Consider the following 26,616-nt stretch of genomic DNA (forward strand, 5'->3'; position numbering starts at 1 on the left):
CCTCTCTCCCCTTCCCTGTCTCCTCTTCCCTCAGCCCCTCTCTCCCCGTCTCCTCTTCCCTCAGCCCCTCTCTCCCCTTCCCCTTCCCCTCTCTCCCCTCTACCATTTCCTTTTTCCCTCCAAATAGCTTGAAATCACATCACCTGGTGAGGGCCATAATAGAACATCTCTATGCTGAGAACATCATCATCATCATCATCATCATCATCATCATCATCATTATCAGTAGCAGTCTATGTATGCTTGCAGCATTCAGTGACTAGCACCGGTGGTAAGGGTAATTATCAGCACTGGCATTGTAGCATGAGTAAGACCAGTCCCCTGTGTGATTATGCCAGTACTACTCCTTCTGCAGTTTGCCACTGAGCCATACAGAATTAGGGAGACATAATCGTGTGTGTGTGTGTGTGTGTGTGTGTGTGTGTGTGTGTGTGTGTGTGTGTGTGTGTGTGTGTGTGTGTGTGTGTGTGTGTGTGTGTGTGTGTGTGTGTGTGTGTGTGTGTGTGTGTGTGTGTGTGTGTGTGTGTGTGCGACGTTCTGACTTACTCAGAACATAAGTCAGAATATTCCTCCAAAGTCTTTGACTCCAATTCTCTGGATGCACCGTACTCAGAAAGTGCCTTCAGTGGTACATATGATTTGTAGGGACATTGTGTCTTTGGACTGTCCTCCAGCCTGTCAGACCCCTCTATCTGTCCACTGGTTGCATTAACCTCTACACTGACCTTAACCATGTGAATCATCCCCGTCACTTTCATGCATTTAACCCTTAAACCGCTTCCCTTAAACCAGCGAATCACAAAGACTCACGTGCTCAGTTCCTCAGACAGTAAATGGGAGGAAGTGCAACTTCAGCACTAGGCTGTATGTGTGTATGCGCCAGATAAGAAAAAAGTTGACGTCATAGGTATTATAAGCACTCATGCCAACAGCAAACTCTGCCATCTTCTGCCACCTGCTGTAATCAGTCCCTGCAGGATTGCAATTTTTTTGAAGTACGTTGATTGGTTCAAATTGCGAGCCCTCTTTTTGTAGTGCGGTGGTCAGACAGTTTTTTATCCAGTAATATTGCAGTGATTTGATTGTTATATGCGGTAATAGTGCGGGGATTGGTCAAATTTGCAAGCCCTCATGTAATATGCAGGCAATTGTTGATTTTGCACGCAAAAAAAAAGGTTTTGCGGAATTGCTAAATCCTGGAGGGACTGGATAGTGCTGTCACAGATAGGACTGGAGGCTCTCTCTGCTGCCTGTCTCTCCCTGTGCATCCCCAGTAGTAGCAGCAGGAGCACAGTATACTCAGAGCCTAAACCGTCGGGGCTGAGGGGACCAGCTTTAATTAAAGTCCTGTCTATCAGCAGGGCCCCGCAATGGCTCCTGGCCCTTACCACTGACAGATAGAGGCAGGCTCTAATTGTCAGGGCCCAAAGATAAAGTGGAATTCAAATGTTGTGTGTGTGTGTGTGTGTGTGTGTGTGTGTCCCTCCCCATAGGCTTGACCAGCTGTGCAAGTATAGTGTTTGAGCAAGCACACACACTATGTCTGGGACTCAGACCTCCTGCTGCCAAGCCCAGCCTGTCAGTCATGTCACCTCCTTAGCTCCTAGCCGAGGAGGAATACTGGATCTACACTTGACAGTTTTTATTAAACACTTTTTTTGTCCCGAGGGAAACACTGAGCGCTTCACACCATTTCTTGGTTTTGTCGCCCGCCCCCGCCCCCCCCCCCCCCCCTCTCCGTTTCTCACTCTCACTCTGTCACACTCGTTTTGAAACTCACATACTCCACTCTGTTCATAAACTGTAATCGTGCACCCGCACACACACACACTCACATCTATACACACGTGTTCTCTTCTCTGAGAAGGCCTTGAGTGCTGCTGAGATTCTAAGAGGCTGGGTGCATCGGTCCAAGGCCCAGGCCACTTGTGAATTTGAGTCTGCAAGTTTCCAGCGGAGGGATTTCCCAGCATGTTCCATTCCGTGGGGGTTAGTCACAGACAGCTGACACATTGTCGACAGCATTAAATACACTCTCACTAACAGATACTTCAAAGGTGGCTGGATATGCATCTGCAATTCCCGCACATCCTTAGGGGGTTGGGAACTTGATTAAAATCAATTCAATGTACAAGCCAGGCCAAGGGAGAATCAGCCATGTGTGAGGTGAAATAGGCAAAGGAAGCAGAGGGAAGCAGAGGTATTTGTGCTCTTGTTATAGTTTGTGTGAAGAGAGAGCGCTGCAGAATGGCTGAACAAAAGCCCACTGGTTTGTGGGAGTTCCCATCTGTTCCCTCTGCAGCACAATAGACCCTCTCTTGCATGACATGTTTTTCTGCTGCTCACGGTTACTGAGAGTGCAGAGCCCCAACCCAGGACCCAGGAGGACGGGCCAGGCCAGGATGCAGGAGGGCGGGCCAGGCCAAGACGCAGGAGGGCGGGCCAGGCCAAGACGCAGGAGGGCGGGCCAGGCCAGGACCCAGGAGGGCGGGCCAGGCCAGGACCCTGGAGGGCGGGCCAGGCCAGGACGCAGGAGGGCGGGCCAGGCCAAGACGCAGGAGGGCGGGCCAGGCCAGGACCCAGGAGGGCGGGCCAGGCCAGGACCCTGGAGGGTGGGCCAGGCCAGGACCCAGGAGGGCGGGCCAGGCCAGGACCCAGGAGGGCGGGCCAGGCCAGGACCCAGGAGGGCGGGCCAGGCCAGGACCCTGGAGGGCGGGCCAGGACGCAGGAGGGCGGGCCAGGCCAGGACGCAGGAGGGCGGGCCAGGCCAAGACGCAGGAGGGCGGGCCAGGCCAAGACGCAGGAGGGCGGGCCAGGCCAAGACGCAGGAGGGCGGGCCAGGCCAGGACGGCGGGCCAGGCCAGGACGCAGGAGGGCGGGCCAGGCCAAGACGCAGGAGGGCGGGCCAGGCCAAGACGCAGGAGGGCGGGCCAGGCCAAGACGCAGGAGGGCTGGCCAGGCCAAGACGCAGGAGGGCGGGCCAGGCCAAGACGCAGGAGGGCGGGCCAGGCCAGGACCCAGGAGGGCGGGCCAGCCCAGGACCCAGGAGGGTGGGCCAGCCCTCCTAGAGTTCAGATGTGCCTGAGACTTGGTCACTGTGTGCGTTTGGGGTGGGGGTAGGTTGTGGGTGGTTGGGTGGGGTGCGTGTCTGTGTGCATTTGTGTATGCCTTCATTCACGCATGTAGGTGTACAGTATGCTTATGCATGTGTAACGATGTGTGAGCGTGTGTGCGTGGCTCTGGTGCTTGTATGTGTGAACAGCAGGGACCTCTTCTCTGGTCACATGATTGAGTAGTCATCTAGGTCTTTGAGGCTGAAAGACCATCAAAAGAGCCTTTGTTTACAACTGGAGTGTAGAAGTCCTGAGCTCGGGCTTTCTTCTCCTGTGGGGCTGGATAATGCTCTCTGTGGGGCTCTCCTCTCCCCTTCCCTTCCCTGCTTTACTTTGGGCTCCTAAATAGAGAGAGTTCATCTCTCTCATCTCTCTCTCTGTCTCTCTGTGTCTTTCTCTCTCTCATCTGTCACACACACACACATATTCACTCACTCACTCACTTTCATTTCCATTCACTCTCATTCCCTTTTCTCTCACAGACTGACATTCTCTCGTTTTCTCTCTCTCGCTGTCACTCACTCACTCACTTCTCCTTTCATTCACGTTCATTCTCATTCTCTCTGGAAAACAAAGGCACACATTCTGTCCCCCTCTCTTTCCCTCTCTGTTAAATCATTTTGGAGAGTTGAGTATGTCTCGCTGAATCAATACAGTGGAAAATCCACCCTGTCCTGGGTAAACAGCCATGTTTGGGAACGCACCCAGAAGCTCTCTCTCTCTCTCTCTCTCTCTCTCCCTCTCTCTCTCACTCACCCTCTCTCCTCCCCTCCCTTACATTGGGGATCAGGCCGAAAAATCATGGGCTCTGGTGAAAGGGGGTAGAAAATGCATCTCCGTGGCAACCTGTTGAGTGGCCCTCGTCCCGGGCCTTCAAAAGAGTCCGAGCCATGTGCCTGTAAATAGAGAGGCTTGAATTCCTCACAGACTGCCCGTTTTCAGACAGCAAGGGGCGATCAAGGACCCCCCCCCCAAGCTCTGGGAAACAAGATGTCCGTCTCCATCTTCACCCTATTGCGTATTTCTCCCCCTCTTTTTCCTCCTCCATCTCCTCCCCTCTGGCAGTGAGGGATTCTTTTTTGTTGTTGACATTTAGAGAGTTCCCTTGGAAAATAGATGCGACAGTTGCCTACTACAGTGTGCGTTTCCATTTAGCTATGTTGTGTCGATAGAAACAGCTGGACGTGATGGCCTCACACCTAAAAAATATATATATTTGGTCCGCAAAAACCGCCCGTGTCCACTGACCATTTAGGCAAATTGCGCATTCATTCATTATAAATTGGCGACAGCCTGTATGCCGTCCCACCAATCTATTTCATGTCTGAGGTCGCCCGCGAAAAGCCCGCATGGATAGAATGCAGTAATTGACTAATATTTGACATATTCTATGAATTCTCATGTCCCAATGTATCGCCACGGTAAAACTTACACTCCTATAGATATATATTTTGTAACCTTTATTTAACTAGGCAAGTCAGTTAAGAACAAATTCATATTGATAATGGCAGCCTAGGAACAGTGGGTTAACTGCCTTGCTCAGGGGCAGATTGACAGATTTACCTTGTCAGCTCGGGGATTCGATCTAGCAACCTTTTGGTTACTGGACCAAGGCTCTAACCACTAGGCTACCTGCCGCCCCTATTGGATGGTGAAAGCAGAAAAGCAAATTAGAAGCAATTCTGGCATTCTTGAAAGTCAGGACAATCCTTATCCTGCAAAGAAACATCCTTTTATAGTTGAACATTTGGATTTTGCAAGCAGTAGGCGTTTAGAATGAAATGTGGAGTGGAGCTTTATAGTTACATCACATGCTGCACACACATCATTTATTTGAAAAACACCGTTTTCATCATCATGTCTTTGCAATGAAGAAGAATCCAACCCCTGTTCGAACCGATACAATTTTTGTCGATCTTTAGGAAATGTCTCCTCTATCTGCCGCTCCCATTACACATGTCAGAATATCTTTTATTACTCTCAATGGAAACCTGCCTGGTGTTTTGAGAGTAGATGGACAGACCGAAAAATGAATCTAGCTCTGCAGTGCAGTTTTGCTTAGATGTAGCATTTCACCAGATAGCTGCCTGCCTGCCTGCCTGCCACCCTTGTGGCGTGCGTGAAATGAAATGTCACCTCTGAAATAAAGGCCTGCTTCTGTCACGAAAACATCTCATTTCCCACATTGCAAGGCTGTTACTGTGTAATGGCACACTTGACTTCAATGCTATTACAGACCTTTGTTAAATAAAGGCAACGATGTCTTTGTGTGAGAAAGGATGGCAGCGGTGTTTATCGAAGACTGAAATGGACTAGGTCGTACAGCACCCTGCAGTGGCTTCAGAAAATGTTTTGCAAATCAAGTAAGAATGAATTATTTGACTTCCTTGCATTTTGTTAGAGATCTATCCAATTGGCATTTTTAAAGCCATTTGGAAGACTATTTTTTCAAGGGCTTGATCATTATGAGCTCAACACTTCAAAATTGACCCTATGCACAGAAGCCTTTCACTGTTGCCTAAAAGCTCTCATGCCGAACCCAAAGGCCTCTGAGACACACTCAATGAACGTTTATCATGACCCATGTATCCCTCTGAATGCATAACATACTGTAGCTACATGCAGTGAAATATCACCTCCACAAGAGGTATTTCCAGAGTATTCTCACAAAAATCCCTACATCAATACTCTTCTTCCCTATTACAATCCAGATTGTTTGGCTCTGACAAAGATGGAGATAAGACCCTCTTTTTTTGAGAGCGGATAGCAATTCCAATCCACCGCCAGACCACCAATTAGAATGCAGCCTGTAAGATGAATAATGGACAAGGACATACAAAATCCTCAAATCTATTTTTCATAAAGGTAGACGGGCAGCGGGCCTGTAAGTTGGCCTCTTTCGGAAGATTAGAGAACGTGAAGAGATGTGGAGATAGACTCTCTTTTCCCCGCCGTATGTATCTCTGAGGTACGGGCACAGAGAAACAGACAGACAGATCGGAGAGGAGAGGAAGTGACATCGCTGTGGCGGTCTGAGTGTGTCGTGAAGGCTGAGTAGTGTCTTCTAAAGGGAGATAAGGGCGCTGGGGCACCGCGGCAGGGTGATGCCTGCCCTGCCCGCTGTTTAACTGGCATGTGAACCCCAGTTTGTGCCAAGGATGGGTAAACAAGCCACTGTAGAGAGAGAGGGCCCGCCCGTCTGTGCCACTCCAAACACTCAACTGAGTTTAAAGGGAGACTGCTTGCGTTTGTGAAATGTCCATCCTTTTCAAAGCTGTATATTTAATGAGTTTATGCTCCCCTCCTGGTTTGATCTGTATTCTGGTAGGAAGAGGTGCCCTGCATGGTGGAGTAACCCACTGTGTGCCTTTGATCGTGCGTGTGTGTGTGTGTGTGTGTGTGTGTGTGTGTGTGTGTGTGTGTGTGTGTGTGTGTGTGTGTGTGTGTGTGTGTGTGTGTGTGTGTGTGTGTGTGTGTGTGCAGATTCTAGCTCTGTAGCATTGCAGGCACAACTAAATGAAACACAGAAAGGTTCCTGCGCCATCCATTCCTAATGTACCCAGCTCATGGGAATGGAGATCACTCTCTCCCTTTGTGCCACTGCTCTTTGCTCGTCACCCAAATCATGTCGTTCAAGTCATACAACCCCTTCCATTACTGGATTTGTGCATAAATCCTTCTAACCTTAGGGACAAGGAGAAGTAGGAATGATAGCGGTCCCATTTCAGTGACCTAGCACCAGGGTTATTCTTTCAGACTTGTGGGAGGGAAAGGGGCCACATTAATACTGTCCTATTTTAGAGGATAACCAAGCTTAATAACAACCTTACCATAATAACCAACCTTATCACTGTAATTGCACCAATAGTAATACAGATCACTACACACATGTTAGATACAGTTCGATGGATAGTAGCTCTATCATATTTTTTGGCTGGTGTTTACACAGCAACTAGGGATGCGCAATCTTTTTTATTTTTTATTTAACTAGGCAAGTCAGTTAAGAACAAATTCTTATTTTCAATGACGGCCTAGGAACAGTGGGTTAACTGCCTGTTCAGGGGCAGAACGACCGATTTGTACCTTGTCAGCTCGGGGGTTTGAACTTGCAACCTTCCGGTTACTAGTCCAACACTCTAACCACTAGGCTACCCTGCCGCCCCGATATATCGGTGAGCATATCGGAATCGGCCGATATTAGCTAAAAATGGCAACATCGGGCGTCTGCCAAGAAATAAGCTCATCAACTGCGTCTGCAGCAGACGGGATACCCTCTGCCAGGGCATTGAAACGCCTGCTCAATAAAACTGGCGACAGACAGTACAACACTACAAAAGTAGTCTACTAGAGGCTGTGAACAAGCGATTCTCTCTGAGCTTCTTTACTCTGGCGCCGCCATGCGCGGTGCTAGGTACAAGGATGCAGACAAGAAACAGGGTTTACGTGAAATGTTACATACACCGCTGGACGAGATGGAAACGGACACAGTGACAGTGACGCACTGAGGAAGAGAGGCCACGGACAGACAGAGCTGAAACTTCACTGCTTGATCCTGGTTGAGAATGAAACGACTGAAAAAAATGAACAAAGAAACAGAACAGCAACTAAGTGAAAGAAATAGGTTTTTATTACGCTTTACTGGTAATGGAGGCATACGTAAATGCCAACAAAATAACTTTTTGGTCAGTGTGGTATGTGTGTAACTTTTATTTAACTAGGCAAGTCAGTTAAGAACAAAACGCACATCTCGACAAGAGAAACACCACTAACAGCAACTCATACAACAAGGCCCCAAAATGTCTGCAATATCCTGAAATCATACAGTCTTTGCTATGTTACCCTTAGTTCAATTCAACCTTCACATGTAGTCACACGTGTAACCTGCTAACAATGTGCATTATAAGCCATCCAACTGATGTACTGATATTGACTGATTCTGCTAATACGGTATTAACCTTTATCAAATCGCGTTGGAGTCACAACACTAGCCCATCCCACATTCTTTCTCCGGGACAAGTGTCTGGCCGTGATGCAGTCATGTCTAGGCATTTTATCAGAGCAGCCTATTAACATTGCAGAGATCACACACAGTAACCTCATGCACTGGGGACACCACCACTCCCTCCCTCCTTTCCTCCCTCTCTCTTTTGCCAAAGCCAATTAACATGAAAGCTCCATGCGCCTGGAGCAGCACAGGGAACTCTCAAAGATTATCAGGCGAGATGCTGAAGGCTTCCTTAAGTCGCCCCCCCCCCCCCCCCCCCTCTCCCGTTTACTTCCCGTGACCTACCATGACTTTGAATTCTCACCCAGTTTTGAGAGTGTGTGCGTGAGAAAGCACACGGTGGCTAGTTACCATACACAGTACACATAGACACACACACACACACAGTTGGACAAATATACTTAGCTAGTACTCATCAGTAAGTACACACTACGCAGGTGCATGTACATATGCAAACACATGCCATTGCCAATACCAATACAGGGCTGTTGTGGTAGATGAAACAAAATGTGTCATTTAAAGGCACGCACTTACACAGACACACACCTATTTCCCAACCAGGAAACATTTGTTCCCCACCCAGCCCTAGACTGTCCTCAGAATAACCCCGTGGTCTCATTGTACCCTCCTCATCTCTCCTCATTGTGCGAGCCCGGAGACAAAGGAGAGACGGCCAGGTTATGCTGTTTGAGCCTTACATGATCAAACCTCTTATTGGTGTTTGGACATTGAGTTGCACTAAGTCGTGTAACAACTTGTTGACTCTTGAAGGCCCCCTATTCTCTCTGACGCGTCAGCATTGTGTAGGATCTGAAGTCACAGATCCTACACATGTTGAATAGGGTAAATATAGCCTTTGCTACCATGGCCTCTGGCCTCGTTGGTGGGTAAACATGGACGGTGTTTGCGCTGTGCATTTTAACGAGTGTTCATCTAATTAGCCAGCTAGGCCAATTAAAAGGGGTGCTACAACTCTAATTAACATATATATTGGATTAAGAGCCAATTACACTGATGAAGCTGTAATGCTGAGGCTTACATGAGTCTTTATCTCTCTCTCGTGTGTGTGTGTGTGTGTGTGTGTGTGTGTGTGTGTGTGTGTGTGTGTGTGTGTGTGTGTGTGTGTGTACATTCTGCATGTGGACGGTTGGTGTGTGTGTGTGTGTGTGTACATTCTGCATGTGGACGGTTGGTGTGTGTGTGTACATTCTGCATGTGGACGGTTGGTGTGTGTGTGTGTGTGTGTACATTCTGCATGTGGACGGTTGGTGTGTGTGTGTACATTCTGCATGTGGACGGTTGGTGTGTGTGTGTGTACATTCTACATGTGGACGGTGCGTGTGTGTGTGTGTGTACATTCTACATGTGGACGGTGCGTGTGTGTGTGTGTGTGTGTACATTCTACATGTGGACGGTGCGTGTGTGTGTGTGTGTGTGTGTACATTCTGCATGTGGACGGTTGGTGTGTGTGTGTGTACATTCTGCATGTGGACGGTTGGTGTGTGTGTGTGTACATTCGACATGTGGACGGTGCGTGCGTGTGTGTGCGTGTACATTCTACATGTGGACGGTTGGTGTGTGTGTGTGTACATTCTACATGTGGACGGTGCGTGCGTGTGTGTGCGTGTACATTCTACATGTGGACGGTTGGTGTGTGTGTGTGTACATTCTACATGTGGACGGTTGGTGTGTGTGTGTACATTCTACATGTGGACGGTGCGTGCGTGTGTGTGCGTGTACATTCTACATGTGGACGGTTGGTGTGTGTGTGTGTACATTCGACATGTGGACGGTGCGTGCGTGTGTGTGCGTGTACATTCTACATGTGGACGGTTGGTGTGTGTGTGTGTACATTCTACATGTGGACGGTGCGTGCGTGTGTGTGCGTGTACATTCTACATGTGGACGGTTGGTGTGTGTGTGTGTACATTCTACATGTGGACGGTGCGTGCGTGTGTGTGCGTGTACATTCTACATGTGGACGGTGCGTGCGTGTGTGTGTGTCTGCGTGCGTGTGTTAAAACGAACAAGAAACGAGGCTTTTCCACAGAATGTTTTCTCTGTACTGATCAGCAGCATCTCTGTGTCCTGCCTCTGTCTCAGCTTAAAGGAAGGGCGGGCGTAATGCAGTGTGATGTTCAGCCCTGCACTCCTGCCTGTCTACAGCTGCACTGTAATTAATGGGGACTGTGTCTTTGGAAGGAAAAGCTCTGGCTTGCAGTTAACTAAACTCCCCGGGCCAAACTTTCCCTCGTCAGAGCCTCTCAAATGACTGATCTCATTAGCTGTAGTTCTTTCCCTTCTCTTGGCTCCGGTGCAAGTGGCTCTGGTGCAAGTAGAGATGGGACGTAGCTGGATTGAAAGTTTGGGGGAGAAACGGATTGTTGGGAAACTGGTCAGTGTCCGCGTGGTTGGGGAGAGACAGGGAACGCATGAGTGGATGAGGCGACGCCGTGGCTGGCTGCCAGGACCGAGGAGGGAAGAGGGGGGAGTAGAGGGGCGATGTTCAGAGATGGCAGCTGTACTCGGTGGGAGTGGGATGAGTTCCTGGAGAGAAAGAGAGGAGGGGAGAGGGAGAGAGAGAGAGGCGTCTGTTTTCCACATCCACCCCTGTCCTTCTCCGTGTCCCACTCCAGCCAATTAGAGCGCGACCCTGCCCGTCCTCCTCCTAAACAGCCAATTGGAGGGGCTGTCTGAGTTGACAGACGCAGGCCCTTGCCCTTGAGAGGGAGAGTTACATTGTAAAACCTGCTGTAATGTTGTAATGTTCACTCCAGACTCACTTTTACCACTGTGTTAATCGGTTTTATCATCGTCATCACTCTACTTTGCATTTGTTTCATGTCATTTACCAGAAATATACAGACGACAAGAGCCGCAATTTAATGAGAATTTCGACCATAAATGTTTATTGGAATTTGTTCTGTAAAATATGAGAAAGCGATAGGTGTTTACTGATCATATTTAAGCCCAAAGTTAGAGACAGAGATCAGAGACAGAGCTAGACCAAACAAAAAGAAAGAGTGTGAGAGAGAGAGAGAGAGAGAGAGAGAGAGAGAGAGAGAGAGAGAGAGAGAGAGAGAGAGAGAGAGAGAGAGAGAGAGAGAGAGAGAGAGAGAGAGAGAGAGAGAGAGAGAGAGAGAGAGAGAGAGAGAGAGAGAGAGAGAGAGAGAGAGAGAGAGAGAGAGAGCTTAAATCTGACAGGCTGTGATGGAAAGGGGGTAGGCTGGCAGTCATTGTGCTCCAAAGGTCATAGTGACCCCAGCCTGAATAGCAGCGAAATGATTCCTCTTTATGCAAGCTGACATAAAAAACATTTCCACACAGCGTGACCTGAGAAGGCTCCCAAAGCGGGATGTGCCACTGGACACGCACACATAGACAGACAGGCAGGCAGGCAGGCAGACAGACAGACAGACAGACAGACAGACAGGCAGGCAGACAGACAGGCAGACAGGCAGACAGGCAGACAGGCAGGCAGGCAGACAGACAGACAGACAGGCAGGCAGACAGGCAGACAGACAGGCAGACAGACAGACAGACATACATCTTCTGTTCATCACATCAACAGCTCAACAGTCACAGCCTCCCTCCACAGCAGTGGGAGGGAAATCAATGGCCGACACGTAGACAAAGGAAAATCAAACCTGCAGATCTGAGAGCGTTCATTCTCTTCACTCACTTCCTCGATTACATCTAATGAGTCATTCTGATTGGGTACAGGATGACAAGATTGTATTTACCGTGGCACACACACACACAGATAGATAGCAGTCTGTCTGCGTTGACATTTGCTCTACTAATATCTCAATGGATGTGAAATGACATCTTTTCTGCTGGGTCATTTTTCATCTTGTCATTGTGTTCTGTTCAGTAGATATGGGGACAGAGTTAGTTGTTTGGGGAGTTTTGACCGTAAAGCACATACAGTACACCATTTGCAATATTCCCTCCACTAAACCAGGAATTAAGGTTCAGTTATGCATGACAAGCGAGAGTTGTATCTCTCTTGAACATCAGAATCTTGGCATGATGATCGCATCATCTATTTTATTTTTCTGACATGCTTTCCCCAATGTAGACTGAATCACATTCCAACGTGTATTCACCACTCCAAACAGCTGACGAGGACCAAATCTAATGGAAATGGCATCTGCATTTAGCATAAATCAGGCTTAACTAAAGAAGGAAAATGAAAAGACACGAGGGATCTGTTGAAAGGGGTTAAGAGTTCACTGCTAGGAGCACACTGTTGCACGGCTAGGCATGTTAGCATGGTCATGGATTAACTGCCGCTGAATTCATGGGTTCTAAACTCCCGTCAAATTCGAGAATACATGGCACTCCAGACTGTAGGCTCGCTGCAGGTGCCGATAGGGACAGATAGGAAGGAATAATGAAAAACCAAGAAGCAGATTAAAAGGGTTTATCGTCTGGAGCAATTGGATTTTGACGGAAATCGACCTTATTGATGTTTGCTGCAATTTACCAGAAACTAAGCAAGTGTGAACTGTAAAGGCACACATCTAAAAACACACAAAAATACACATACACACACATACATTGGGCTCTATTTCAGCAAACCTAACGCAATGGTGTGTCAGAAATATTTTTGTATAATTTCACAACCGGAATTATGGGCACAGTGGCTGGCGGTGGCGTGAAAGGGCTGGGTTCTGATGAATAAACAAGTTGTAGGTGTGTCAATGCTTGACCCCTCACTGGCCAATCAGCATATGCTCCATAGCAAAATGTTGGGTTGCTTCAAGTTGTTTATTTACGCCATTGTATGGATTGCGGTGTCATCAACTCCTATTTGAATGTTACTCCGCAATAGCCTAGTTTGTTAAATAGCCTACAGAAACAAAATAACAAAATATATGTAGGCCTAGCCCATCTTTGCTAAATATGTTGAACATGTTTGTAGTCAACATTGTAAGAAGCCTAATTGAATGGCTTCAATATGGAAATACAGTGCACTCAGAAAGTATTCAGACCACTTGACTTTTTCCTCATTTTGTACAGCCTCATTCTAAAATGTCTAAATTGTTGTTTTTCCCTCATCAATGTAAATACAACATCCCATAATGACAAAGAAAAAACAGTTTATTTTAATTTGTACAAATGTATTATAAATAAAAAGCTGAAATATCACATTTACATAAGTATTCAGACCCTTTACTCAGTATTTGTTGAAGCACAAGCTTGTCACACCTGTATTTGGGGAGTTTCTCCCATTCTTCTCTTCAGATCCTCTCAAGCTCTGTCAGGTTGGATGGGCAGTGTTGTCGCACAGCTATTTTCAGGTCTCTCCAGAGATGTTCAATCGGGTTCAAGTACGGGCTCTGGCTGGGACACTTAAGGACATTCAGAGACATGTCCCGAAGCCACTACAGCATTGTCTTGGCTGTGTGCTTAGGGTTGTTGTCCTTTTGGAAGGTGGACCTTCACCCCAGTCTGAAGTCCTGAGTGCTCTGCAGCAGGTTTTCATCTCGCTGTACTTTGCTCCGTTCATCTTTGCCTCTACCCTGACTAGTCTTCCAGTCCCTGCTGCTGAAAGACATCCCCAAACAATGCTGCCACCACCATGCTTCACTGTAGGGATGGTGCCATGTTTCCTCCAGACGTGACGATTGTCATTCAGACCAAAGAGTTCAGTCTTGATTTCAGCAGACCAGAGAATCTTGTTTCTTTAGGTGCCTTTTGGCAAACTCCAAGCTAGCTATCATGTGCCTTTTACTGAAGAGTGGCTTCCGTCTGGCCACTCTACAATAAAGGCCTGATTGGTGGAGTGCTGCAGAGATGGTTGTCCTTCTGGAAGGTTCTCCCATCTCCACAGAGGAACTCTAGAGCTCTGTCAGAGTGATCATCGGGTTCTTTGTCACGTCCCTGACCAAGGCCCTTCCCCCCGATTGCTCAGTTTGGCCAGGCAGCATGCTCTAGGAAGAGTCTTGGTGGTTCCATTTAAGAATAATGGAGGTTACTGTGTTCTTGGGGACCTTCAATGCTACAGACATTTTTTGGTACCCTTCCCCAGATCTGTGCCTCAACTAAATCCTATCTCAGAGCTCTACGGACAATTCCTTCGACCTCATGGCTTGTTTTTTTCCCTGATGTGCACTGTCAACTATGGTACCTAATATATACAGGTGTGTGCCTTTCCAAATCATGTCTAATCAATTGAATTTACCACAGGTGGACTCCAATCAAGCTATAGAAACATCTCAAGAATGATCAATGGAAACAGGATTCCCCTGAGATCAATTTAATAGGTCTGAATAATAATGTAAATTAGGTATTTATGTTTTTTATATTTAATACATTTGCAAACATTTCAAAAACTTTTTTTGCTCTGTAATTATGAGGTATTGTGTGTAGATTGTTGAGGAATTGTATTTATTTAATCCATTTTAGAATAAGGCTGTAACGTAACAACATGTGGAAGAGGTCAAGGGGTCTGAATACTTTCTGAATGGCACTGTATCGTTAAACATAGCACTCACACTGATAGGCCTACTGTAAATTGCATTATGTCTGCCATGTCTGAGCCATGGACATGCCAAACATTGTCCATAAACAAGATTCAATTCACTATTGATCAGACTTAAAAAGAGAGTGAATCATTTGAATCAAAATGAAAGAACTTGTTTTAAATGGGCTCGGTCTTGATACAGTTACAGGCACCATAATTGCTCCCCGTGGGTATATAATATGAAGGTAGATTATGGAGGCTTTTACACACGTGCAAAATAATAACTGGAGACGGCAAAAAGAATCATACAAAGGCGATGTCCGCTCACTGTTTTGCTGCTCCCGAACTTGATCTTTTAATAAAGCTTTGGTGATTCATATTTGTTTCAAAGCAGTCTCACGAGCCAAACACTGTTTGAGAAATGCATTGGGCAGGGCAACATAAAAACAAACATTGAGTGGCGGGGAGGTTTGGTTTTTAATCAAATGAAATGAAAAACAAACTGTCTTGTCGAAATAGGGCGGGGTCAGAAGCATGATATCAAAAAATCACTTCTCTCGTTCGTTTGGCACTACGTGCACATTCAGGCCTCTAGATGTCTTTATGCATAACATCTATACAAAATACTCCTGTCAATTATACCGTTGCCTTTGTGCGAGGCACATTCTCCAGAACATGTGCAGTTGATATGGAATTGTTAGAGGACTGAATAGTTTAGAGGAGCGCGTCCTTGGTAATCAGACGAGGGGCGCTCTTTGAAAATGGGGATGGATTAGCCTACTTGAACAAGAGAAATGAAGTAGGCAGGTATGTGAATTGTGAACAATGAAAAAGCATGAGGGCAAAAAAACTCCAATATTTCAAGTCACTCTCAGTAGACTATTTAAAACCCCTTTATTCATAGGCTACTTGGACAATGGCCAGGATAAAAAAGACTAAGGGGAGGGTAGACTATGCTTCGGTTTTAATCAAATTAAACGAAATGGGAGGGGGGGGGGTTTCTAAATACGAGATTTACTGGTACAAAAGGCACATCTCTCCTTCCATGGGCACTATGCGTCATGGCTGGATAAGCTCCGCTTCTGCACCCAGAATCCACTCCATTACCAACTGTGTTACTGATAAGACCTGCTTTGGATGGGTCTTATAAAACCTCCCATTAGCGCTGCATGAAATTGTCACTTTTGTGCTTGTTTTTTTAAAAAGACCCACCTAAAATATTGCCACCTCTCCCAACTCCGCGCCTGCTAATGCTAGACAGGTCAATTGCAGAACGTGCGTTTGACACTTGCGCCACCTGGAAATAGAACCCATCCAAACACAAATGGGTACTCACGCTAGCGCACACAATAAAAAAAAATGTAAGACACAAACACACACACACACACACACACACTGAAAAACACACGCTCCAGCGTCTGTGGCCGGCTGCTGAATTGTGCTACTGTGTGAGTTGTGCAGAGAGAGACAGAGAGTGGCCCTTTCTGTGTCTGTGCTTGGCAGCCTTTAGCTGTGGGAGCGGGAAGGGCCCACGGCAACACTGTCACAGCAGAGGTGGAGGTAGAGAAGAGCAAAAACTACCATGTGTTTGTTGTGTTTGAAACCATTCCACAGATTCCGCTCCAGTCATTACCACGAGCCCGTTCTCCCCAATTAAGGTGCCAGCAACCTCCTGTGATATTCCTAGCTGGGAGGTTTTAAGAAGAGACACACATTGGGAGGTTGATGTGAGAACATGACTCGTGGACTACTGCCATTGACACTGACAGCTAAAGTAGAGGGTCAAGCAATCACGGGAAACAGACTCTCACACATGCATCCCTGACCAGAACCACATCACAGCAGTATACAGACTGTAACAGTGGAGGTGTTAAGATAGCCGTACTGGACTCACTGATATGAGTGACAACACAGCACCACTCACTGGCCCAGGCCAACAACTACAAGCTGAAGGCAGACTAGAAAGCAAACAGACCAAGAGTCATCCATTGGTGTCCATTGTCCAAGATCGAAAAGCCTCCACACCTCCCTACCGTATAATCGGAGAGGAATGTGCAGAGGACGACACTGTATTGTCCTTAAACACTCCCGAAAACACACACACACACACACACATTATATCGATGCTACGCTGCTGCTCAAAGAGAATTGAGCATAACAGTACCACTCAAGGACAGAACTAGACAAAGGAGGCTGGTCGGGCGGAGCTATAGGAGGACGGGCTCATTGTAACGGCTGGAATGGGATGAATGGCAAGGAGTCAAACGGGGTTTTCCATATGTTTGATGTGTTTGATACCGTTCCATCAATTCCATCCCAGATCTTATATACCAGCCTCCTCTGGAACGACAGTAGACTCAGAGTCCGGGGGATTTATTCCTGCAGTGCCTTCTCTTCATAGGCTATTAATCACTGCACTCTTCACTTATTAAAAAGTATTGATGTTTACAGTAGATACAGGAGCCCTTTGTGCGTTTTGTTTTTGGCTCCCGAAGGCTTGGCTCAGAGTGTTTTCTAAAAGTACGTTCACTGTGATTCCGTAGACGACGCACACGCACACGTCAGGTCAATGCCTTTCCCCGCCCCCTCGTCTTCTCATCTTTACCGCTTTTCCCCGCCCCCTCGTCTTCTCATCTTTACCGCTTTTCCCCGCCCCCTCGTCTTCTCATCTTTACCGCTTTTCCCCGCCCCCTCATCTTCTCATCTTTACCGCTTTTCCCCGCCCCCTCGTCTTCTCATCTTTACCGCTTTTCCCCGCCCCCTCGTCTTCTCATCTTTACCGCTTTTCCCCGCCCCCTCGTCTTCTCATCTTTACCGCTTTTCCCCGCCCCCTCTCTTCTCATCTTTACCGCTTTTCCCCGCCCCCTCGTCTTCTCATCTTTACCGCTTTTCCCCGCCCCCTCGTCTTCTCATCTTTATCGCTTTTCCCCGCCCCCTCTTCTTCTCATCTTTACCGCTTTTCCCCGCCCCCTCGTCTTCTCATCTTTACCGCTTTTCCCCGCCCCCTCGTCTTCTCATCTTTACCGCTTTTCCCCGCCCCCTCGTCTTCTCATCTTTACCGCTTTTCCCCGCCCCCTCGTCTTCTCATCTTTACCGCTTTTCCCCGCCCTCTCGTCTTCTCATCTTTACCGCTTTTCCCCGCCCCCTCGTCTTCTCATCTTTACCGCTTTTCCCCGCCCCCTCGTCTTCTCATCTTTACCGCTTTTCCCCGCCCCCTCGTCTTCTCATCTTTACCGCTTTTCCCCGCCCCCTCGTCTTCTCATCTTTACCGCTTTTCCCCGCCCCCTCGTCTTCTCATCTTTACCGCTTTTCCCCGCCCCCTCGTCTTCTCATCTTTACCGCTTTTCCCCGCCCCCTCTCTTCTCATCTTTACCGCTTTTCCCCGCCCCCTCGTCTTCTCATCTTTACCGCTTTTCCCCGCCCCCTCGTCTTCTCATCTTTACCGCTTTTCCCCGCCCCCTCGTCTTCTCATCTTTACCGCTTTTCCCCGCCCCCTCGTCTTCTCATCTTCACCGCTTTTCCCCGCCCCCTCGTCTTCTCATCTTTACCGCTTTTCCCCAAATCAAAGTTGTGATCAAGTTCTGTCTCGTTGCGTTACGTTTTGAAAACGCATTATTGCTCTAGGCGTGGAGATGAATCATCCCAGTGATGTGGAAAAGTTTGACTGATGAACAAAGTGTTTCTCCTCCCATTCGTTACTCTGGCAGATGAGCCGATTAAGGGCTGAAGTAAATATCAAAGATGCGGTGGCAGATTGGATACCCTGCTGCTACTGAATCTAGATCTGGGCTCCTGCTGGATCTTTTCAAACTGCCAACCAAATCGCTTCAGTAAATAATTTCTGATAATTGGTAGGAACGTTTGTGTATGTGTCTTTCGGTGTCTGGCAGGATCGGATGCCATTTGGTTGCTTTGTCGATTTGGATTCTGTCTGTGTGTGTGTGTGTGCGTGCGTGCGTGCGGCGTGTGTGAGAGAGCTGAGCGTCTGTGTACTGATGTGAGACAATCATACAGTGTGTCTGTGCTCCAAGTCTTATGTGCAGACATGAGTCGCCGTTCAACATATTCTGCTCTCTGTGTGACAGTTCCTGTGTCTCTGTGCGACTGTTCCTGTGTCTCTGTGCGACTGTTCCTGTGTCTCTGTGTGCCTGTTCCTGTGTCTCTGTGTGCCTGTTCCTGTGTCTCTGTGTGACTGTTCCTGTGTCTCTGTGTGACTGTTCCTGTGTGTCTGTGCGCCTGTTCCTGTGTCTCTGTGTGACTGTTCCTGTGTCTCTGTGCGACTGTTCCTGTGTCTCTGTGTGCCTGTTCCTGTGTCTCTGTGTGCCTGTTCCTGTGTCTCTGTGTGACTGTTCCTGTGTCTCTGTGTGACTGTTCCTGTGTCTCTGTGCGACTGTTCCTGTGTCTCTGTGCGCCTGTTCCTGTGTCTCTGTGCGCCTGTTCCTGTGTCTCTGTGTGACTGTTCCTGTGTCTCTGTGTGACTGTTCCTGTGTCTCTGTGCTCCAGGCGGAGGGAGAGGACAGCCTGAAGAAGATGCAGCTGATGGAGCTGGCCATCCTCAACGGCACCTACCGAGACGCCAACATCAAGTCACGTAAGGATGACATCACCGCGCCCCTCTCCCTAGGGAGGGGGGAGGGGGAGGGGGGGGGGGGCACTGACTAACACGGTAGAACAGCCCTTTGTGTGTCCGGGAGCAGTGTAATTCAAACTGCTCCTTTTCGCTCACGAAAAGCCCAGGAGCGTTGTGCGGTGCCATGAATTGAACAGAGTGTGCTTTTGGCTTGCCACGTTCAGCGTTCCCCTCAGTGCATTTTTCGTTGTTTCTTTAGTTACTTTGGTTTCCCTGCTGTCCTATTGGGTGGCACTCGGTCAAGTTCTTTTGAAGGAGGAAGAGAGGTCTGGCTCTGACTGGGCGTCCATTTTGTGTCGCTGAGGGAGATGCGTGCCTCATTCCAATCGCATGGTGTTTGTGCTGAACAGATCCCAGCCAGCACTGTTGTGCCCGAATCAAACTCCGTGCTAGAGACGAATGGAGGCAATCCTTGAAGACCTCTCTTATATTGTGCTAAATGCTGTGTAGTGGAAGCTAAGTAAGGCCAGTCTGTCGAACAGTTTGTTTATGTAGCTTTTTCTCCGGTTCCTGACTTATCTGATCTTTGAGTCCTATGATATGTGTGATAGATGCTAACTTGTGTTTTGTATCCTCCTTTTTCTTCCACTTCTCTCCACCTCTCCTCCCCCTCTGGTCTCTCCACACACCTCTTCCTCCTCCTCCACCTCTCCTCCCCCTCTGGTCTCTCCATCACCCCTCCCTCTTCCTCCTCCTCCACCTCTCCTCCCCCTCTGGTCTCTCCACACACCCCTCCCTCTTCCTCCTCCTCCACCTCTCCTCCCCCTCTGGTCTCTCCACACACCCCTCCCTCTTCCTCCTCCTCCACCTCTCCTCCCCCTCTGGTCTCTCCACACACCCCTCCCTCTTCCTCCTCCTCCACCTCTCCTCCCCCTCTGGTCTCTCCACACACCCCTCCCTCTTCCTCCTCCTCCACCTCTCCTCCTCCTCTGGTCTCTCCACACACCCCTCCCTCTTCCTCCTCCTCCACCTCTGGTCTCTCCACACACCCCTCCCTCTTCCTCCTCCTCCACCTCTCCTCCCCCTCTGGTCTCTCCACACACCCCTCCCTATTCCTCCTCCTCCACCTCTCCTCCCCCTCTGGTCTCTCCACACACCCCTCCCTCTTCCTCCTCCTCTACCTCTCCTCCCCCTCTGGTCTCTCCACACACCCCTCCCTCTTCCTCCTCCTCCACCTCTCCTCCCTCTCTGGTCTCTCCACACACCCCTCCCTCTTCCTCCTCCTCCACCTCTCCTCCCCCTCTGGTCTCTCCACACACCCCTCCCTCTTCCTCCTCCTCCACCTCTCCTCCCCCTCTGGTCTCTCCATCACCCCTCCCTCTTCCTCCTCCTCCACCTCTCCTCCCCCTCTGGTCTCTCCACACACCCCTCCCTCTTCCTCCTCCTCCACCTTCTCCTCCCGTGTTTTCCGGTCACTCCAGCTGCCCTTGCCTTCTCTCTTGCAGCGAACGCCCAGGCGCCCCGCATCATCGCCGGCCCCGCCCCCATGCCCCAGAACGCCCTGCGCACTTCCACCCCGGCCGGCCCCACCCTAATGCCCCTGATCCGACAGATCCAGACCTGCATGCCCAACGGCTCGCCCCACCCGGGCGTCATGACCCAGGGTCCCGAGTCGGGCCTCATATACGCGTCGCCGTACGATTACCCCTACACGCTGGCCCCTGCCACCTCCATCCTGGAGTACCCCATCGACTCCAGCGGGGTGTTAGGTAAGCATGCGTGCCCCTGCGATTGCCCCGCAGCCCCCCACCAACACCACCACCCCCATGGCCAGTGGAATCCCGCCCCCACGCTGATCCTGCGCCACTCCTCCTAAATACGGCCCCGCCCCCCCATTCACACTTTTGTGACGACACCCCCCCCCCCCCCCCCCCCCCCCCCTCAGAATAATACCACACTCCCCTGTCTCTCGCCCTCGCCCGCCCCAGCCTCCCAGGAGATACCACTGAAAGAGAGGGGTCAGCAACAGAAAGAAAAAAAAAACATTCCAGCTCTTTACTGCATCTTTCCTTTCACTATCATGAGACAATTCTCTCCTCTAAAAAGCCCTTTAAGAAATGTGTGCATAAATGAACTGGAAGTTAAGAGCTCTACTGGCTCTGTGATTTGTAAGAGGGAGCGGTTTCATTCGGAAAAGGGTCCTTACCCTCCTCTCTCCCAGTCCCTGCATACACACGCAGCCCTATGGCTTTGAAAAAAGCCACTTTAGAAAATATCATATTACAAGCGCGACTTGACTCCATTAAGACAGACTGTACCCAAAGGCACATTGTAAATCTGAACTGTTACCAATGCACCAAAAGGTCAACAGCAGCGTGTCCAATTGGGTTGAGCACATTCCAGACAGCCAGTGTGTCAGCCATTAGTAGCCAGAGTTCCGCCTAATGCATTGGACCAAGCCTCCAACTGTGTCTGGGTGAAGGGAGAGGGGAGAGGGGATTCTGGGTTGGGGGGCGGGGGGTTGGGTGAGTGAGGCTGGGTGGGTGGGTGGGTGGGGGTGTTACTGTGAAGGGGGGGGGGGGGGGGGGGGGGTCGAGGAGCGGAGGAGCCCAGTGAAGATTTCACCCTGTCTCTCTCTCTTGTGTGACCTATACAGCGTCCTCAAAGGCCGAAGAGCTGCCCCTCTACCTGGGGTTTCAGACCTGTCACTTTCCCATCACTGTGCAGCGAGGAGAGCCCTGCAACCGGCCTCCCTTTTAAAGAAACGTCCCTTCCCTCCCTCTTTCCCTCCACCCCCTCAAACAACACACACCCACCTCCTCATCTCCCTCCTCCCTCCCCGCCACCACACGCTGGACTGGTTGAGGATTGGCCCTCTCTGAACAACCACAAGCCACAAGGGGAAGCCTCGGCCCTTCCTCTTTTAATGTCTGTTCAAAGTGACGTGTGTTGTTACTGATCAACCATTTTTCATTTCCTGTCCGGATGATGATGATGATATATCTGTGTATGATGATGAGGGAGAACTGAGCTCCACCTTGCTGCAGACCCCCCTTGGGGGCGTCCTGAGGGGTAACATGAGGACGGTGAGGGGTCAGAGGGGGTCGACAGAGAGGGCTTGCGGAGCCAATGGGGGAGATGGTGTGTGTTGGCGATGGGGCACCTGCAGTTAAAGTGTCTAGGCTTCACAGGCTTTATTCACAAAGGGATTTTAGGACATTCTGTCCCGACACTGACAGTCTTAACTTCACTCTCATGAGAAATATTCACAGAATGAGACTTTCAGCCCAAACGACAGTCAGTGAGTGAACAACATAGCCCTTTTGTATAACGCATTTTTGCATGGACTCAAACGAAGTGTCCTAAAATGGCTTCGGGAATAGGGGCCTGGTGTGTGTTGACAGGAACTCCTGCCACTAATTCACCGTTCCCTTCCTTTATTCAATAGGTGTGGCTTTCCCCACGAAAGGCTAAAAGAGTTTCACGGATCCTTACTGAGCCCCTCATCCGATCTGAGTGTTGACACACATGTACTTTTGTTTCACAGCTGCCTTGAGTGTAATGAACAAAGAGCCGGGCATATAGCAGTCAGACAGGCAGACAGACCGGCAGACAGACACAGACAGGCAACAGACACAGACAGGCAGACAGACAGACACAGACAGCCACAGAGAGGCAGACAGGCAGGCAGGCAGACAGACAGACAGACAGACAGACAGACAGACAGACAGACAGGCAGGCAGGCAGGCAGACAGACAGGCAGACAGACAGACAGACAGACAGACAGACAGACAGACAGACAGGCAGACAGACAGACCGGCAGACAGACACAGACAGGCAGACAGACATAGACACAGACAGGCAGACAGACAGAGACAGATGGGCAGACAGGCAGGCAGACAGGCAGACAGACAGACAGACGGACAGAGACAGGCAGACAGACAGGCAGGCAGGCAGGCAGGCAGGCAGACAGACAGATGGGCAGACAGGCAGGCAGACAGACAGACAGACAGACAGACAGGCAGGCAGACAGACAGACAGGCAGACAGACAGACAGGCAGACAGACAGACAGGCAGACAGGCAGGCAGGCAGACAGACAGACAGGCAGACAGACAGACAGGCAGACAGACGGGCAGACAGGCAGGCAGGCAGGCAGACAGACAGACAGACAGACAGACAGACAGACTGGCAGGCTCCCTCACTACTGATGTTTACACCGGCCAAACCTCCCCGAAGAGGCACGGACGGGCCTTAACGCCATGCATTATGTGTGAGTGTGTATGTGCATCCTGCACACACATTCATAGAAGTATATTTTCGCAGACCTACGGTATGCGACTGTTCCACTGACTGCTATGTCTGGGATTGAACATCTATACAATACTGTCACGCTTAACTAATCACTTAATTCATTGCCTTTTTTTCTACCTATTCTTTTTATTTTTTATTTTATAAGAGATGTTCATTTTTTTTACTACTGCAAATGTGCCTAAAAGCTTTCATCTCTGGGCTTTAACCAGAGAGTGAGTGATCAGTATTATATTTAAAACGAATAACTGAAGAGATGCACTTCCTGATGCTCAACCTGAGATTATGTGACTAGTAAAGCTCCCCTCTCTCTGTGTGTGTGTGTGTGTGTGTGTGTGTGTGTGTGTATGCATAAATGCCTAATTTCTGCAAATTTGTAACAAGGACTCAAGAAAACAATGGTTCCTTACAGTCAAGGTTACTCCATAGTCACAAATGCTACTATGTCCAAGATTTCTCCTTGTTACGATGAAGTATATGAGTATAATTTGTGCCTTAACATGTATTTCTAAAGATTTTTTCCTAATTGTGTTACGTGTTTGGTCGTATAAACCTTGATGATATGACGAATTGACTTAATGGAAACGGCGAAGGAAGAAATGACCTAATCCTTGTTTTGGTCATGTTGTTGCAATCCGAGCAGGTGCAGTGACTACTAAGGTTCGAAGGCACGAACTGCGGGTCCATCCTTACCAAAGGATAGTGACCGCAGACCGAGGTTAGTTTAGCTCTTATGCATTTGTGTTTCATTGCCAATGCCTGCTCACTGTTGGTCCCGATCTGTTTTGCAACATGTACAAATTGTTCAGCTAGTCGTTCCGGTTTGGGATGTGATGCAACATACTGCGCACCCTTCCTCGTCGTGGCCTCTGAGAAACATTTATTTGGAATACATTTGTTCTCAGAGTGCGTACGTGGAGGGCTGTACAAGGTGATTCTGAGAACTAGTGACCACAACACAGTAGCCAAATGATGCTTTTGCTATCTAGGTAGAGACACAAACATACACACCTGCATTTAAAACACACAAAAAAAAGCACTCCACTCTATTATTCCGATGACTTTATGACTCTGACATGATGTCGATGACAAATAATGGACGATACCCCTTTATTAAAAAAAGAAGATCAAACGACCTGTATTTTAGTTTCCCCCCCTCCGTTCAATGAGGAGGCTCGTAATTTTATTTCAAATGCACTTAAGTCTTCAGCTTCTTACGTGGATAATGTAGCGTTTTAATCGATAAATGATGTCCATTTGTATTTATTTGTTTTGGGAATCTGACCCGTTGTCAAGGACAGCACAGAAGTGTAAACCTGTCATGTCATATATATTTTTTTCCATCTCCCCATTTTTACTACAGTATTTTTTTAAAGTCTCAACAACGCCGTTATAAGAAAAGAGGGATGGACACATTGTAGGCTATAGACTGGAAATGGTTTTATTCTGCAGATAAGGTCAACAAACACAACAGTCAGAGCTTTCGCTCTCTAAAGTCCACACGGGTCACACCTTCTTCTCGAAGTCCATACAGACCTTGTAATTCTCCCACTGAATACTGAGAATAACCGAGGTAGGAAACCAGAGAACAAACCATTTGTCAAATTACGCAACAAGGATCTGTTCTCTATCGGTGCCTTTTCTCTGTTTTATCCTTATACCCCTGGTGCTTAATACACCAAGTGTGCCTTGTACATACACCCACACTGTGTATCATCACATTTCACTACAGATCATTCCTTGTACCCAATCAAGTGAGTGTTTGCAATGTGCCAGAAAATAGGATGCAAATGCCAACTGAAAAACTGCCTACATGCAGACATTTTTGGATAAATCAACCTACATTTTAGTACATACGTTGAAGTTGAAAACCCAGTGAAATTGATTCAATTGTAATACTGTTTAAATAAGTCCAATTCACAAATCACCTTTTCTTTTGCTGCTAGATGATGTGGAACAATTAACATATATAATTAACAGTATATGCAAACTGGGTCTAAGGATATTCAGGTTTCGGCACTGTAGCGCTGTCTGTGAATTGCCTCTGAAAACTTGATAGCTCAAATCTGCCCTAAAACAAATAAATTAATATAAAAATAACTGTAATATGGAGTTACTTAAGAAGTGCATATTATGCAAAGGGTATTATTACTAAAAGGTCAAACCTTAATCCATAATGATAATGCATGATAATAATGGTAACGGATAGGTTACTGACAAATTTAATGACAAACCAACATCCAATGAAATTGCACAAAGGCCTGTATTCAATCGACCTCTTCATAGGTTTGGCTCCCACACTCTGATGAACAGTTTTACACCACTAAAACTTTGGTTTATTCAAACATTACGGTAATACAACGTAATATGATTGACATATCAGTGCGGTTTGGGGGGTTGAACCATGAGGCAGGGGGGATTGAGTGCAGGCCAACCGGCCAAGCCTGTGTGTAAGAGGCAGGCTGACGGGTGGAAGCAGGGAGGAAGCTAAGATGGCGTCTGAGATGTGGGCCTTTTTATCAGCTCATATTGGCAAAGCTGTTGAACGGTCTCAAAATAGTAAATACACTATCAAATAAGTACGTCGATTGGGGTCTAGAGATTTACAGTGCCTTCAGAAAGCATTCACAAACTGAATTTAAAATGGATTAAGTTGTGTCAGTGATGTAGACAACGCCCCATAATGTCGAGGTGGGATTGTTTTTAGAAATGTTTACAAATTAAAAATGAAAAGCTTGAAGTCTTGAGTCAGTAAGTATTCAAGCCTTTTGCCTAGTAAGCCTAGTAATAATATGCTTAACAAGTCACATAACAAGTTGCATGGACTCTGTGTGCAATAGTAGTGTTTAACATGATTTTTACATGACTACCCCATCTCTCTACCCCACACATACAATTATCTTTAAGGTCCCTCAGTCGAGCAGTGAATTTCAAGCACAGATTCAACCACAAAGACCATGGAGGTTTCCCTATGTTTCGCTTAGGGCACCTATTGGTAGATGGGTAAAAAAAACAGACATTGAATATCACTTTGAGCATGGTGCAGTAATTAATTGTACACATTTGATGGTGTATCAATACACCCAGTCACTACAAAGATACAGGCCCCCTTCTTAAATCAGTTCCGGAGAAGAAGGAAACCGCTCA

At 48.1% G+C, this 26,616-nt stretch overlaps 1 protein-coding gene across 2 annotated transcripts in view; it reads left to right on the forward strand.

Annotated features, from left to right (window-relative positions):
• The window catches only part of LOC139381953 (protein quaking-B-like), a 91,963-nt gene extending 69,000 nt beyond the window's left edge, over nt 1-22,963 (forward strand). The window contains exons 5-7 of one of the 2 annotated variants that reach the window (XM_071125839.1): nt 19,094-19,181; nt 20,642-20,929; nt 21,817-22,963. In XM_071125839.1, the coding sequence (XP_070981940.1) occupies nt 19,094-19,181; nt 20,642-20,929; nt 21,817-21,920 (480 nt within the window). In that variant the 3' untranslated portion in view covers nt 21,921-22,963. Of the gene's footprint in view, nt 1-19,093; nt 19,182-20,641; nt 21,077-21,816 lie in introns of those variants that run through there. The other variant, XM_071125838.1, reaches the window with a different exon arrangement.
• Nucleotides 22,964-26,616: the final 3,653 nt, after the last annotated feature.

Source organism: Oncorhynchus clarkii, chromosome 23 (genome assembly GCF_045791955.1).
Source record: "Oncorhynchus clarkii lewisi isolate Uvic-CL-2024 chromosome 23, UVic_Ocla_1.0, whole genome shotgun sequence".
Taxonomy (NCBI): Eukaryota; Metazoa; Chordata; class Actinopteri; order Salmoniformes; family Salmonidae; genus Oncorhynchus; species Oncorhynchus clarkii.